Genomic DNA, 15,752 nt, shown 5'->3' with positions numbered 1-15,752 from the left:
TTGCATTAAACCATGGTTTATTCAATCAACCTCGGGACGACAAACCGCCTAACTCGGAAGGGCATCTCTTTGGTCGCTTGTTTTTAACGCCAACAGCCACTAAGCGAACCGTCATTGTAAGTCGAGGACTACCATACAGCAGCTTTTTTTTTGGGGGGAGGAAACTAAACATGGCCATCTACGACCAGGAGCCACCGGATAGCGGTCCTCTGGTCCTCGACTTACAACAGTCTCCTTTAGTGACGGTGGCAACTTGGGGGTGGGGGAGAGAAAATGGCAACTGGCTCAGTCTTTGATGACCGGAGCGAAGTTAATCAGGAAGCCGGATTCGCTTATCGGATGGGGTTGCTCTCCACGACAGCGCTCCCCTTAACGCACGGTGGCAAGAGCGCGGGAGGCGGGAGCGAGACTCGGCAAGAAACGTCTCGCTTACCAACAGGGGAAAAAAAAAAAAGAGGATTTAGGATTTAGGAACCAGAAGGGAAAAAGAGAAGAAGCAACGGATGGGAAAACGGACCGAGGGAGAGAAACAAAACCTGGGATTAGAAAACTTCCCGACAGGAAAGGACAATTCGCGGTGGGGAACTCCTTGCCACTGGAAGTTGTGGGTGGTGCTCCGTCCCTGGAGGCTTTTCAGAAGAGACTGGACAGCCCTTGTCTGAAAATGGGAGGGTTCCCTGCTTCAGCTGGGGGGTCAGACTAGAAGACTTCCGAGGTCCCTTCCAACTGTTATCCTTCCTCTCTCCCCTCCCTTCCTTCCCTTTCCTCCCTCCCTCCTTCCTTTCCTCCCTCCTTTCCTTCCCTTTCCTCCCTCCCTCCTTCCTCCCTCCCGTCCCTTCCTTTCCTCCCTCCTTCCTTCCTTTCCTCCCCTCCCTCCTTCCTTCCCTTTCCTCCCTCCCTCCTTCCTTCCTCCCGTCCCGTCCTTTCCTCCCTCCTTCCTTCCTTTCCTCCCTTCCTTCCCTTTCCTCCCTCCCTCCTTCCTTCCTTTCCTCCCTCCCTCCTTTCCTCCCTACTTCCTTCCCTTCCTCCCCTCCCTTCCTTTCCTCCCTCCTTCCCTTTCCTCCCTCCCTCCTTTCCTTTCCTCCCTCCCTTCTTCCCCTCCTTCCTTCCTCCTTCCCTTCCTTTCCTCCTTCTTCCCTTCCTTCCTCCTTCCTCCCCTCCCTTCCTTTCCTCCTTTCCTTCCTCACTCCCTTCTTCCCTTCCTTCCTTCCTCCTTCCCTCCTTTCCTCCTTCCTCCCCTCCCTTCCTTCTATCCTTTCTTCCTCCTTTCCTTCCTTTCTTCCTCCCCTCTCCTCCCTCCCTCCCTTCCTTCCTTCTTCCCTTTCTTCCTCCCTCCTTCCCTCCCTCCCTTCTTCCCTTCCTTTCTCCCTCCCCTCCCTTCTTTCCTTTCTCCCTCCCCTCCCTTCTTTCCTTTCTTCCTCCCCTCCCTTCTTCCTTCCTTCTTCCCTTCCTTTCTCCCTCCCCTCCCTTCTTTCCTTTCTCCTCCCTCCCTTCTTCCCTTCCTTTCTCTCCCCTCCCTTCTTTCCTTTCTCCTTCCCTTCCTTTCTTCCTCCCCTCCCTTCTTCCCTTCCTTCCTTCTTCCCTTCCTTTCTCCCTCCCCTCCCTTCTTTCCTTTCTCCTTCCCTTCCTTTCTTCCTCCCCTCCCTTCTTCCCTTCCTTTCTCCCTCCCCTCCTTTCCTTTCTCCTTCCCTTCCTTTCTCCCTCCCCTCCCTTCTTTCCTTTCTCCTTCCCTTCCTTTCTCCCTCCCTTCCCTTCTTTCCTTTCTCCTTCCCTTCCTTTCTTCCTCCCCTCCCTTCCTTCCCTTTCCTTCCTCCTTCTTCTTCCTTCCTTCCTTTTTCCCTCCCTCCTCCCCTCCCTTCCTTCCTCGCCTTCCTCCTTCTTCCCTTCCTTTCTTCCTCCCCTCCCTTCCTTTCCTCCCTCCTCCCTTCCTTTCCTTCCCTCCTTCCTTCCCTTTCCTCCCTCCCTCCCTTCCTTCTTCCCTTCCTTTCCTCCCTCCTCCCTTCCCTTTCCTCCCTCCCTTCCTCCCTCCTTCCTTCCTTTCCCCCTTTCTTCCTTTCCTCCCTCCCCTCCCTTCCTTTCCTTCCTTCTTCCTTCTTCCTTCCTCCTTCCCTCCTTTCCCCCTTCCTTCCCTTTCCTCCTCGCCTCCCTTCCTTTCCTCCCTCCCTTCTTTCCTTTCTCCTTCCCTTCCTTCCTCTCCTCCCTCCTTCCTTCCCTTTCCTCCCTCCCTTCTTCCCTCCTTCCTTTTTCCCTCCCTCCTCCCCTCCCTTCCTTCCTCGCCTTCCTCCTTCTTCCCTTCCTTTCTTCCTCCCCCCCTTCCTTGCCTTTCCTCCCTCCCCCTTCCTCCCTTCCTTTCCTCCCTCCCTTTCTTCCTCCCTCCTTCCCTCCTTCCTCCCCTTCCCTCCCTCCCTTCTTCCCTTCCTTCCTTCTTCCCTTCCTTTCTCCCTCCCTCCCTTCTTTCCTTTCTCCTTCCCTTCCTTTCTTCCTCCCTCCTCCTTCTTTCCTTTCTCCTCCCCTCCCTTCTTCCCTTCCTTTCTCTCTCCCCTCCCTTCTTTCCTTTCTCCTTCCCTTCCTTTCTCTCCTCCCTCCCTTCTTTCCTTTCTCCTCCCTCCCTTCTTCCCTTCCTTTCTCTCCCCTCCCTTCTTTCCTTTCTCCTTCCCTTCCTTTCTCTCCCCCTCCCTTCTTTCCTTTCTCCTTCCCTTCCTTTCTTCCTCCCCTCCCTTCTTTCCTTTCTCCTCCCTCCTTCTTCCCTTCCTTTCTCTCCCTCCCCTTTCCTTTCTCCTTCCCTTCCTTTCTCCCTCCCTCCCTTCCTTTCCTTTCTCCTCCCCTCCCTTCTTCCCTTCCTTTCTCTCCCCTCCCTTCTTTCCTTTCTCCTTCCCTTCCTTTCTTCCTCCCCTCCCTTCTTCCCTTCCTTCCTTCTTCCCTTCCTTTCTCCCTTCCTCCTTCTTTCCTTTCTCCCTTCCCTTCCTTTCTTCCTCCTTCCTTCCCCTTCTCTTCCTTCCTTCTTCCCTTCCTTTCTCCCTCCCTTCTCCTTTCCTTTCTCCTTCCTTCCCTTCCTTTCTCCCTCCTTCCCTTCCTTTCCTTTCTCCTTCCCTTCCTTTCTCCTTCCCTTCCTTCCTTCCTTTCTCCTTCCTTCCTTCCTCTTCCTCCCTCCTTCTTTCCTTTCTCCTTCCCTTCCTTTCTCCCTCCCCTTCCCTTCTTTCCTTTCTCCTTCCCTTCCTTTCTCCTCCTCCCTCCCTTCTTTCCTTTCTCCTTCCTTCCTTTCTCCCTCCCTTCCCTTCTTTCCTTTCTCCTTCCTTCCTTTCTTCCTCCCCTCCCTTCTTTCCTTTCTCCTTCCCTTCCTTTCTTCCTCCCCTCCCTTCTTTTCCTTCCTTCTCCTCCCCTTCCTTTCTTCCTCCCCTCCCTTCCTTCCCTTTCCTTCCTCCCTTCTTCCCTTCCTTCCTTTTCCCTCCCTCCTCCCCTCCCTTCCTTCCTCTTCCTTCCTCCTTCTTCCCTTCCTTTCTTCCTCCCCTCCCTTCCTTTCCTCCCTCCTCCCTTCCTTTCCTTCCCTCCTTCCTTCCCTTTCCTCCTTCCTTCTTCCCTTCCTTTCCTCCCTCCTCCCTTCTTCCCTTTCCTCCCTCCCTTCCTCCCTCCTTCCTTCCCTCCTTTCCTTCCTTTCTTTCCTTTCCTCCCTCCCCTCCCTTCCTTTCCTTCCTTCTTCCTTCCTTCCTCCTTCCCTCCTTTCCCCCCTTCCTTCCCTTTCCTCCTCGCCTCCCTTCCTTTCCTCCCTCCCTTCTTTCCTTTCTCCTTCCCTTCCTTCCTCTCCTCCCTCCTCCTTCCTTCCTTTCCTCCTCCTTCTTCCCTTCCTTCCTTTTCCCCCTCCTCCCCTCCCTTCCTTCCTCGCCTTCCTCCTTCTTCCCTTCCTTTCTTCCTCCCCTCCCTTCCTTGCCTTTCTCCTCCCTCCTTCCTCCTTCCTTTCCTCCCTCCTTTCTTCCTCCCTCCTTCCCTCCCTCCCCTTCTTCCCTTCCTTCCTTCTTCCTTCCTTTCTCCCTCCCCTCCCTTCTTTCCTTTCTCCTTCCCTTCCTTTCTTCCTCCTCTCCTTCCCCTTCCTTCCTCCCTCCCCTCCCCTCCTTTCCTCCCTCCCTTTTCCTTTCTCCTTCCTTCTTCTTCCTCCCCTCCCTTCCTTCCCTTTCCTCCCTCCCAGCTTCCTTTCTTTCCTCCTTCTTCCCTTCCTTCCTCCCCTCCCTTCCTTCCCTTTCCTCCCTCCCTTCTTCCCTTCCTTCCTTCCTCCTCCTTCCTTCCTTTCCTCCCTCCTTCCTTCCTTCTTCCCTTCCTTTCCTCCTTCTTCCCTTCCTCCCTCCCTCCCTCCCTTCCTCCCTCCTCCTTCCTTCCCTCCTTTCCCCCCTTTCTTCCTTTCCTTCCTTCCTCCCTCCCTTCCTTTCCCCCTTTCTTCCCTTCCTTCCTCCTTCCCTTCCTTTCCTCCTCCTTCCTTCCTTCTATCCTTTATTTCCTCCTTCCCTTCCCTTTCCTCCCTCCCCTCCCTCCTTCCTTTCCTCCCTCCCTTCTTTCCTTTCTCCTTCCCTTCCTTCCCTTTCCTCCCTCCCAGCTTCCCTTTCTTTCCTCCTTCTTCCCTTCCTTCCTCCCTCTCCTTCCTTCCTTCTTCCCTTCCTTCCTCCCTCCCTTCCCTTTCCTCTCTCCTCCCTTCCTCCCCTCCCTTCCTTTCCTCCTCCTTCCCTTCTTTCCTTCCTCCCGTCCCTTCCTTTCCTCCTCCTTCCCTTTCTTCCTCCCTCCCTTCCTTCCCTCCGTTTCCTCCTTCTTCCCTTCCTTCCTCCCTCTCCTTCCTTCCTTCTTCCCTTCCTTCCTTCTTCCTCTCCTCCCTCCCTTCCCTCCCTCCTTCCTTCCCTTTCCTCCCTCCCTCCTTCCCTCCTTTCCCCCTTTCTTCCTTTCCTCCCTCCTTCCTTCCTCCCCCCTCCCTCCCTCCCTCCTTCCCTTTCCTCCCTCCCTCCCTCCCTTCCTTTCCTCCCTCCTTCCTTCCCTTCCTCCCTCCCTTCCTCCCTCCTTCCTTCCCTCCTTTCCCCCCTTCTTCCTTTCCTCCCTCCTTCCTTCCTTCCTTTCCTTCCTTCTTCCCTTCCTTCCTCCCCTCCCTTCCTTTCTTCCTCCTTCCCTTTCCTCCCTCCTTCCTTCCCTTTCCTCCCTCCTTCCTTCCCTCCTTTCCCCCCTTTCTTCCCTTCCTTCCTCCTTCCCTTCCTTTCCTCCTCCTTCCCTTCCTTTCTTCCTCCCGTCCCTTCCAACCCATCCACCAGTCGACTTCGCTGGAGTCCTTCTCCAAAGAACCATTTTTATTTCCCTACAATGGCAGCCATTGTCTCATAGAAAAACAAAACAAAAACAAAAAAACACTTGTTTTCAGTTCGTCTCCGACTGCCCCCCCTCCCTCTTTTCCAACGCCCCCCCTTTTTTTAGGGGAGGCGGAAGGGGGAGAAGAAATCAATACATTATGAACTAAAGCCATGGGAAGGAAGGGGGGACATAACATAAAAGGAGGGAGGGAGTGGGGGGCAGGGGGGGTCTCCCATACACCCCTTTTTTATCTCTCTCTCTCCCGGTCTGGAGTTCGGGACCTCCACGCTTCGCTCGGATCTGCTGGGAGGGTTGGATTCACCCCCCCAATGCTAACAGACCCCCAAAAACCTCTTATAAACGCCCCCCACAATGCCCCAAACGAAACAACGGAGACAAAAGCTGCCCTGCCCCAGGTTGGAACAGGAACGAGAACATAGGAATGAGAAAAAGAAAGGAAAGAAGAAAGAAAGAAAGAAAGAAAGAAAAAAAAAGGAAGGGAAGGAAGGAAAGGAAGAGGAAGAAGGGAAGGAAGGAAGGAAGGAAAGAAAGAAAAGAAAGAAAGAAAGAAAGAGAAAGAAAAGAAAGAAAGAAAAAGGAAGGAAGGAAGGAAGGAAAGAAAGAAAGGAGGGAAAGAGGCAGAGGCACGCCCCCCATCCTGCCCCACATAAGTCCAACCTCCACACAGTCGCCCCCCCCTCCCGCCTTTGTCTCTGGCTGGAAACCTTGGGGAGGTTGGGCCCGGCCCCCTGCCGCCCCCACGCCGGACGAAGGGGGCTCCTGGCCTGCAGCTGCTCCGGGCTCCAAGGACGGGGACGATGGTTTCCTGCGGCGGCGTCCCTGGTGGCGGTGGGGGGGGGGTGGGAGAGGGAGGAGGGAGGAGGGAGAGACAGCGTGGTGGTGGTGGTGGGTCGTTTTCTTTGCCGTTTGCTGTTACGCGATGAGTTTGCAATGGCACAGCTCCTTGTACATCTGTCGGCGGAGTTTCGGCATGTCCTGCTGGGTGAAGGTGAAGGGCAGGCCCAGGGCCAGGAATTTGGAATACTGGGGGGAAACAAGAGAGAAAGAAGGGAAAAGACAAAAAGGAGAGAGAGAATGAGGGAGACTTTTTATTGGGGGGGTCAGGGTGCTCAGGGATGCTGGGTGGGCTTTTGGGACAGACGTTTGCGACCCAGCTAGGGAACGCCCTCAGCGTTAGGAGGGAGGGAGGTGATGGGAAAGGAGGAGGAGGACGACTGTGGGGCGTCCTTGGGGGTCTCTGACCCGGGAGGTTTTCCAGCGGACGTCTCATGACCCGGCTAGGGAACAGCATCAGGGCTAAAAAGGCAAACCCCCTCCCTCCCTAGCCCTGATGGCATTCCCTAGGTGGGCCGTGAGACGTCCGCAAGGAAATAACCAAGTTCAGAGAGCATCAAGGACCCCGCAGACCTTCCCTCTCCTCCTCCTCCTCCTCCCTCTTATCTCCCTCTTTTCCTCCTCCCCCCTCCTCTCCCATCTCCCCTCTCCCTCTCCTCCCCCTCCTCCTCTCCTCCTCCCCTCCTCTTCCTCTTCTCCTCCTCTCTTCTCTTCCTCCTCCCCTCTTATCTCCCTCTTTTCCTCCCTACCCCCCTCTCCCATCTCCCCCTCCTCCTCTTCTCCTCCCCTCCTCTCTCCTCTTCTCCTCCTCTCTTTTCTTCTCTTCCTCCTCCCCTTTTGCTCCTCCTCTCCATCTTCTCCCCACTCCTCCCCTTCCCCCTCCCATCTCCCCCTCTTCTCCTCCTCCTCTTCTCCTCCTTCCCCTCTTCTTCTCCTTCCCCTCTTCTTCTCCTCCCCCTCTTTATCCCCCTCTTCTCCTCTTCTTCTCCTCTTCTCCTCCTGTTATTCTACGCATAGAGGGTTTTACGAGCTGCCCGTTCCAGAATAAGCTTTTGAAGAGGTGGGAAAGGTGCCCCCAAGATTCCTCTCCACACACTCCCCAAACCCGGCCCCTTCACCCCAAGACCCAGGGGCCCCTCCTGATCCGGCCACCTCACCTGCAGGACAAAGGCGCCACAATCACTGTCGTTGTTTTGTCGGGCAATGTTCTGGAAGGGGGGCAGAAGAAAAACGAAAGGGGTCAGATCAGGTGGGGAAGAGAGCAGGGGGGTCCCCAGTCCCCCACAGGTTTCCACACACCCCCGGCACCCACTCTCCCTCCTTCCTCACCTGGGCTCCCACCTGCGTGCCTTACACCTTCCTGCCCGGCCTCCCTCAAGCCAATTCCTGCCTCCGTCTCCCTGAGCGGTCAATTCCGCCCGGCGACAGGAGGGACAGCCGGCATCTTCTCTCATTTGATAAAGTGATCCAGGTAAATATATATATATATATATTTTTAGGGCTGAATTTACACATCCACCTCAACTAAAAGGAGAGCCGGTTTGCCCTCGGAGGTTAAGGCGCTAGCCTAAAATCCCGGTGCGTGAGAGTCCTAGTCCCGCCTTAGGCATGAAAGCCGGCTGGGTGACTTTGGGCAAATCACCAGGAGACGGGGAGTTCTAGTCCCGCCTTAGGCATGAAACCCAGCTGGGTGACTTTGGGCCAATCACCAGGAGGCGGGGAGTTCTAGTCCCGCCTTCGGCATGAAAGCCGGCTGGGTGACTTTGGGCAAATCACCAGGAGACGGGAGTTCTAGTCCCGCCTTAGGCATGAAAGCCGGCTGGGTGACTTTGGGCAAATCACCAGGAGACGGAGTTCTAGTCCCGCCTTAGGCATGAGAGCCAGCTGGGTGACTTTGGGCCAATCACCAGGAGACGGGAGTTCTAGTCCCGCCTTCGGCATGAAAAGCCGGCTGGGTGACTTTGGGCCAATCACCAGGAGACGGGGAGTTCTAGTCCCGCCTTAGGCATGAAAGCCAGCTGGGTGACTTTGGGCCAATCACCAGGAGACGGGAGTTCTAGTCCCGCCTTAGGCATGAAAGCCGGCTGGGTGACTTTGGGCCAATCACCAGGAGACGGGGAGTTCTAGTCCCGCCTTAGGCATGAGAGCCAGCTGGGTGACTTTGGGCCAATCACCAGGAGACGGGGAGTTCTAGTCCCGCCTTAGGCATGAAAGCCGGCTGGGTGACTTTGGGCCAATCACCAGGAGACGGGAGTTCTAGTCCCGCCTTAGGCATGAAAGCCGGCTGGGTGACTTTGGGCCAATCCCCAGGGGAACGGGAGTTCTAGTCCCGCCTTAGGCATGAAAGCCAGCTGGGTGACTTTGGGCCAATCACCAGGAGAATGAGAGTTCTAGTCCCGCCTTAGGCACGAAAGCCAGCTTGGTGACTTTGGGCCAATCACCAGGAGACGGGAGTTCTAGTCCCGCCTTAGGCATGAAAGCCAGCTGGGTGACTTTGGGCCAATGACCAGGAGAATGAGAGTTCTAGTCCCGCCTTAGGCACGAAAGCCAGCTTGGTGACTTTGGGCCAATCACCAGGAGACGGGGAGTTCTAGTCCCGCCTTAGGCATGAAAGCCAGCTGGGTGACTTTGGGCCAATCACCAGGAGACGGGGAGTTCTAGTCCCGCCTTAGGCATGAAAGCCAGCTTGGTGACTTTGGGCCAATCACCAGGAGACGGGGAGTTCTAGTCCCGCCTTAGGCATGAAAGCCAGCTGGGTGACTTTGGGCCAATGACCAGGAGAATGAGAGTTCTAGTCCCGCCTTAGGCATGAAAGCCAGCCGGGTGACTTTGGGCCAATGACCAGGAGAATGGGAGTTCTAGTCCCGCCTTAGGCATGAAAGCCGGCTGGGTGACTTTGGGCCAATCACCAGGAGAATGGGAGTTCTAGTCCCGCCTTAGGCATGAAAGCCGGCTGGGTGACTTTGGGCCAATCACCAGGAGACTGGAGTTCTAGTCCCGCCTTAGGCATGAAAGCCGGCTGGGTGACTTTGGGCCAATCACCAGGAGACTGGGAGTTCTAGTCCCGCCTTAGGCACGAAAGCCGACTGGGTGACTTTGGGCCAATCACCAGGAGACGGGAGTTCTAGTCCTTGGGGGCCTGGCACGCCACCCACCCTGCACGAGGCCCGAGATCTGCTGCGCGGAGGCCGTGGGCGGGTCCTGCCCTCCCCAGAGGCGCGAGGAGGGGAGGGCAGGCGAGACACCACAGGCTGCAGCCGAAGAGCCTCCTGGGTGGGATCCCCCTCTGGGTTAAATTTGGGGGCCCCGAGACCCTCAGGAGAGGACCCCGAAGGAGCTGGGTCACTGGACCCCCCGTGCCCCCACCCCTACCCCCAATGCCTGGGGAAGAGAGACTCACCATCTGGAAAACCCCTCTCCATCCCTCTCGGAAGTCTGGGCGGTTCTTCTTGTCGGCTTCGGCTTGCAGGTACCTGCAGATGTGCTGGGGGGGTGGAGGGGAGAGGAAGAGGAAGGGGAGGGCACATCAAACAGAAGCCCCATTGCCGTCCTAAAACTTACTCTTTGCAGCATTATTATTATTATTACTACTACTACTACTACTACTACTTTATTCAAGTTAAAATTCCTTCCCCATCACACACAAAAAACTTGATCCATAAAATGATCGAGATATTTTAAAGGGGGCCTTAAAGGAAAAGGAAGGAAGGAAGGAAGGAAGGAAGGAAGGAAGGAAGGAAGGAAGGAAGGAAGGAAAAGAAAGAAAAGAAGGAAGGACGGGAGGGAGGGAGGGAAGGAAGGAAGGAACGAAGGAAAAGAAAGAAAGAAGAAAGAAGAAAGAAGAAGGAAGGAAGGAAGGAAGGAAGGAAGGAAGGAAGGAAGGAAGGAAAGAAAGAAAAGGAAAGAGAAAGGAAGGAAAGAAAGAAAGAAAGAAAGAAAGAAAGAAAGAAAGAAAGAAAGAAAGAAAGAAAGAAAGAAGGAAGGAAGGAAGAAAAAGAAAGAAAGAATAGAAAGAAGGAAAAAGAAAGAAGGAAGGAAGGAAGGAAGAAAAAGAAAGAATAGAAAGAAGGAAATAAAAAGAAAGGAAGGAAGGAAGGAAAGAAAGAAAAGAAGGAAGAAAAAGAAAGAAAAGAAAGAAGGAAAGAAAAAAAGGAAAGAAAGAAATGAAGGAAAGAAGGAAAAGAAAGAAAAGAGAAAGAAAGAAAAGAAAGGAAGGAAGGAAAAGAAAGGAAAGAAAGAAAAGAAAGAAAGAAAGGGAGGGAGGAAAAGAAAGAAAGAAAAAGAAAGAAAAGAAACAAAGGAAGGAAGGAAAAGAAAGAAAGAAAAAGAAAGGAAGGAAGGAAGGAAGGAAAAGAAAGAAAGAAAGAAAGAAAACCCAGAACATCTACAGCCAGTCCTTGGCTGTTGAGGGGGATCCGGCTTTCTCCTTGGACGCTGCCCGTGAAGACGGTCGCAAGAGGGGAAGCATGTAACTCATGGGGCACTGCAGCCGTCCTAAAAATACCCATCGGTGGCCCCAAGCGCCCAAGTTTGGCTCCCGGGGACGTCGCAACGGCCTTGAAGGGTGGCAAAACGGTCGTTCGATCCCTCTTTTTATCAGTGCCGTTGCAAACTTTGAACGGTCACTAAATGAAGTCTTGTTAAGCCGAGGGCTGCCTATTCTATACTAATTCTATTGTATTCTAATTCTATTCTATACTAATTCTATTCAAATTCTATTCTATTCTAACTATATTCTACACTAATTCTATTGTATTCTAATTCTATTCTAATTCTATACTAATTCTATTCTATACTAATTCTATTCAAATTCTATTCTAATCTAATTCTAATCTATACTAATTCTATTCTATTCAAATTCTATTCTAATTCTATTCTAATTCTATACTAATTCTATTCTATTCTAATTCTATTCTATTCTAATTCTATTGAATTCTAATTCTATTCTATACTAATTCTATTCAAATTCTATTCTAATCTAATTCTATTCTATACTAATTCTATTCTATTCAAATTCTATTCTAATTCTATTCTAATTCTATACTAATTCTATTCTATTCTAATTCTATTCTAATTCTATTCTAATTCTATTCTATTCTAATTCTATTGAATTCTAATTCTATTCTATACTAATTCTATTCAAATTCTATTCTATTCTAATTATATTCTACGCTAATTCTATTGTATTCTAATTCTATTCTAATTCTATACTAATTCTATTCAAATTCTATTCTAATCTAATTCTATTCTATACTAATTCTATTCTATTCAAATGCTATTCTAATTCTATTCTAATTCTATACTAATTCTATTCTATTCTAATTCTATTCTAATTCTATTGAATTCTAATTCTATTCTATACTAATTCTATTCAAATTCTATTCTAATCTAATTCTATTCTATTCTATACTAATTCTATTCTATTCAAATTCTATTCAAATTCTATTCTAATTCTATACTAATTCTATTCTATTCTAATTCTATTCTATTCTATTTTATTCCTTAGATAGATTTTCACTCCAAAAGCATTTTATTAAAATCAATTCAATTAAAACCCAAAAAACCCGATTAAATTTTTTTAAAAAAAAAATCCGATTGCTTAATTTTTTTTTTTATTTTTTTAAAAAGAAACCATCAATTTTTATCCACTCTGCCTGCCCACCCTGGGGTCCCGCCTTACCTTGGGACACCGCCGGTTGAGGGTGCGTTGGGAATCCAGGTAGATGATCTTTTTCTGCTTCACCTCCACGCAAATCAGCGACCAGTGAACCTCCAGGTGGATGGGGATCAACAGGATCTCTTTGTTAAAAATGTCCACCTGGGGGAGGGGGAAGCGGGAGTAACCAGAGGAGCTCAGTGGGAGCCTCCACCTTCGCCCCACCTGCCTTTGTGGCTGGGAGAGGGGTCCCCCCGTGTTGGTAAATTACATGAGGCAGAGCTGACTTGGCTGTCAAGGTTCCTCCGGACATTTCACCTCTCCGGCCCCCTCCTTTCCTGGGATCGGTTCTGACCCAGGCTTCGTCAATCGTCATGAATCACAAACTTGTTTTCAAGGCAAAACCTATCTTTTATTGCAATGCTGCTGGGAATTACGTTCATTCCCAGCCAAAACGGCTCCCCGAGATAAGCACCCACCTTTCAGTGCTGTGCAATTGCAATGGCCAAAAAGAAACAGAAGTCTCCAAATTAATTATAACAGAAAGTGAAGTGCCAGAAAAAAGCCGACCAGACTACACAGAGCTTCAAGGAGGACTCGGGAATCTATCGAACGACCTTGCTTCCTGCAAAGAGTTCGTCATCTTGGCCTGACTTTTATCCCTTAGGGGAGGGGCAATCACCTCCCTGTCTTACTCCCGAGTCGACCCTTTTGTCTCAACTGCTCTCGCCTTCTAGCAGCTCTGTGCATGTGCTCTAGGAACAGGCTCCCCTGGCTCCTCTTCCTCGCTGCTGCCAGACTCCAAAGGCTCTGGAGGCAGCACCCTACTCCCAGATTGTCTTGGCCCCATCTCTGCAATGGATGCAGGACCCTCGTCCGAGGCCTCTCAAGGCTTCCCTGACTGGTCCCAATTCTTCCCCACTGTCCGATTCCGCTGCTGGCTGCACCGGCTGGCAGTGAACTACAACGCGGAGGCCCTAATTAAACCATGAGCCTCAAAAAAGAAATAGTTATTTATTAGGAGCAACAGGTCCGCATGGACCCAAGTGAAGTCGGCTCTGCCTCATGTAATTCTACGGCTCAGTGATGACCCGTTTCTCCCCCAGGGTGTGTCATAAATCACATTCTCCAACCGGAGCACCTTCTTCTTCCCGGGTTGTAGAGATCACGCCTCTGGGACACGGCCTTGAGAAAGGCATGCGTGTGGGATGCGCCTCTGACCGTGGCTGGCCGTGCTGCTGCACCAGCTCTCCCCCACCCCTCCTGCCCACGGCAACTCCACTATAAACAAAAGGACATCGAGACTCTAGAAAAGTGCAGAGAAGAGCAACTGAGATGATTTTAGGGGACTGGAGGCTAAAACACACGATGGACGGTTGCAGGAACTGGGCCTGGCTAGTCTAGGGAAGAGGAGAAGGACCAGGGGAGACAGGAGAGCAGCCTTCCAGTATTTGAGGGCGGGGGGGGTTGGACTAGATGACCTCCAAGTTCCTTCCCACTCTGTTCATCTGACTTTCATCTGATTTTAAGGAACAAAAGGACCAGGGGAGACAGGAGAGCAGCCTTCCAGTATTTGAGGGCAGAAGGGGGTTGGACTAGATGACCTACAAGGTCCCTTCCAACTCTGTTCATCTGACTTTCATCTGATTTGAAGGAACAAAAGGACCAGGGGAGACAGGAGAGCAGCCTTCCAGTTTTTGAGGGCAGAGGGGTTGGACTAGATGACCTCCAAGGTCCCTTCCCACTCTGTTAATCCGACTTTAACCCGATTTTAACGAAAAAAAAGGACCAGGGGAGACAGGAGAGCAGCCTTCTAGTATTTGAGGGCAGAAGGGGGTTGGACTAGATGACCTACAAGGTCCCTTCCAACTCACAATCTGATTTGAAGGAACAAAAGGACCAGGGGAGACAGGAGAGCAGCCTTCCAGTATTTGAGGGCAGAGGGGGTTGGACTAGATGACCTGCAAGGTCCCTTCCAACTCTGTTAATCTGATTTTAATCTGACACCCCCAAAGCACCTTGGGACGTCCAACAGAAGCCTTTTGGGTAGGCTGGACTCCAAGTCCCATGCCTTCCCCAAGAGCCCAGCCTGGGACAGGTAGTCCTCGACTTGCAACAGTCCCTTGAGTGACCGATTGGAGTTAAACAACGGCGCTGAAAACGGGCGGTGGTGGTGTGCTTCTAACCAGTCTGCACCCTTACGGCCGTCAGGGTCACGCGATCCCAATTCGGCCGCTTGTGCAACGGACGAGTGAGTTGTCCTGGGACTCGATGGACAGGGGGAAAGAAAGCCAGGTTCGCTTAAAGACCACGCCACTAACTGAACCACCGCTGTAGTGATTTGCCGGAAACCCACCCACCCACCGAGCAACTTACATTTTTGGTCCAACGCTTCACGCCTTCGTACCCCTTGGTTCGTAGCTTATCGTAGAAAAAACTGTTGAAAAAGTGAACCTGAAGGAGGGGGAACGAAAAAAGAGAGAAAGGGAGAAGATGAGGGGGCAGAAAAGGCAGAGGCCCCTCCAATTTCCCCTGACGCCCCAAGTCCTGCTGTGATCTAAGGAACGACGTTGCCCCTTTGTGACTTGTGGACTTTGACTCCCAGAATTCCTCCGCCAGCTGTGCTGAGGGATTGTGGGAGTCATAAAGGACACGAACCATAGGCTCCCTTTGACCTGGGGGTGTATTTATGTATTTAGCGTATGGCATATCACACAGCACCCCCTTTCTATCTCTCTGTCTCTCTATCTATGCATCTATCTACCTACCTACCTATCCATCCATCCATCCATCCATCTCTATCTATCTATCTTTCTATCTATCTATCTTATCTATCTTTCATCTCTCTATCTATCTCTCTCTATCTTATCTATCCATCTTTCATCTCTATCTATCTTTTATCTATCTATCTATCTATCTATCTATCTATCTATCTATCTATCTATCTATCTATCTATCTACCTACCTACCTACCTACCTATCCATCCATCCATCTCTATCTCTTTATCTCTCTCTCTATCTATCTCTCTATCTATGTATCTACCTACCTACCTACCTACCCATCCATCTCTCTCTCTCATCTATCTATCTATCTATCTATCTATCTATCTATCTATCTATCTATCTATCTATCTATCTATCTATCTATCATCTGTCTGTCTATCTATCATCTAGCTATCACCTATGTATCTACCTATCATCTACCTACCTACCTACCATTTAGCTATTATCTGTCTATCTATCTCTATCTATCTCTCTATCTATCTTTCATCTCTCTCTCTCCTCATCTATCTATCTATCTATCTATCTATCTATCTATCTATCTATCTATCTATCTATCTATCTATCTATCTATCTATGCATCTATCTACCTACCTACCTACCTATCCATCCATCCATCTCTATCTCTTTATCTCTCTCTCTATCTATCTCTCTATCTATGTATCTACCTACCTACCTACCTACCCATCCATCCACCTCTCTCTCTCATCTATCATCTATCTATCTATCTATCTATCTATCTATCTATCTATCTATCTATCTATCTATCTATCTATCTATCATCTGTCTGTCTATCTATCATCTAGCTATCACCTATGTATCTACCTGTCATCTACCTACCTACCTACCATTTAGCTATTATCTGTCTATCTATCTCTATCTATCTCTCTATCTATCTTTCATCTCTCTCTCTCTCTCATCTATCTATCTATCTATCTATCTATCTATCTATCTATCTATCTATCTATCTATCTATCTATCTATCTATCTATCTATCTATCATCTGTCTGTCTATCTACCATCTAGCTATCACCTATGTATCTACCTACCTATCATCTACCTACCTACCTACCTACCATCTATCTCTTATCTGTCTATCTATCTCTATCTGTGTGTGTGTCTATCTCTATCTATCATCTATCTA

General features: G+C 50.5%; 1 protein-coding gene across 1 annotated transcript in view; it reads right to left on the bottom strand.

Moving 5' to 3' along the window:
- Positions 1-5,284: 5,284 nt before the first annotated feature.
- LOC148129209 (sentrin-specific protease 3-like) overlaps positions 5,285-15,752 on the bottom strand; it is a 31,532-nt gene continuing 21,064 nt past the window's right edge. The window contains 5 exon segments of the mRNA XM_087947608.1: positions 5,285-6,360; positions 7,329-7,379; positions 9,572-9,655; positions 11,852-11,989; positions 14,204-14,281. Coding sequence (XP_087803734.1) covers positions 6,250-6,360; positions 7,329-7,379; positions 9,572-9,655; positions 11,852-11,989; positions 14,204-14,281 — 462 coding nt within the window. The 3' untranslated portion in view covers positions 5,285-6,249.

This window comes from Notechis scutatus, chromosome Z (assembly GCF_049901735.1).
Source record: "Notechis scutatus isolate UNSWTSFEM ecotype Mainland chromosome Z, rNotScu1.2, whole genome shotgun sequence".
NCBI lineage: Eukaryota > Metazoa > Chordata > Lepidosauria > Squamata > Elapidae > Notechis > Notechis scutatus.
This window is presented reverse-complemented; position numbering and strand designations above follow the sequence as displayed.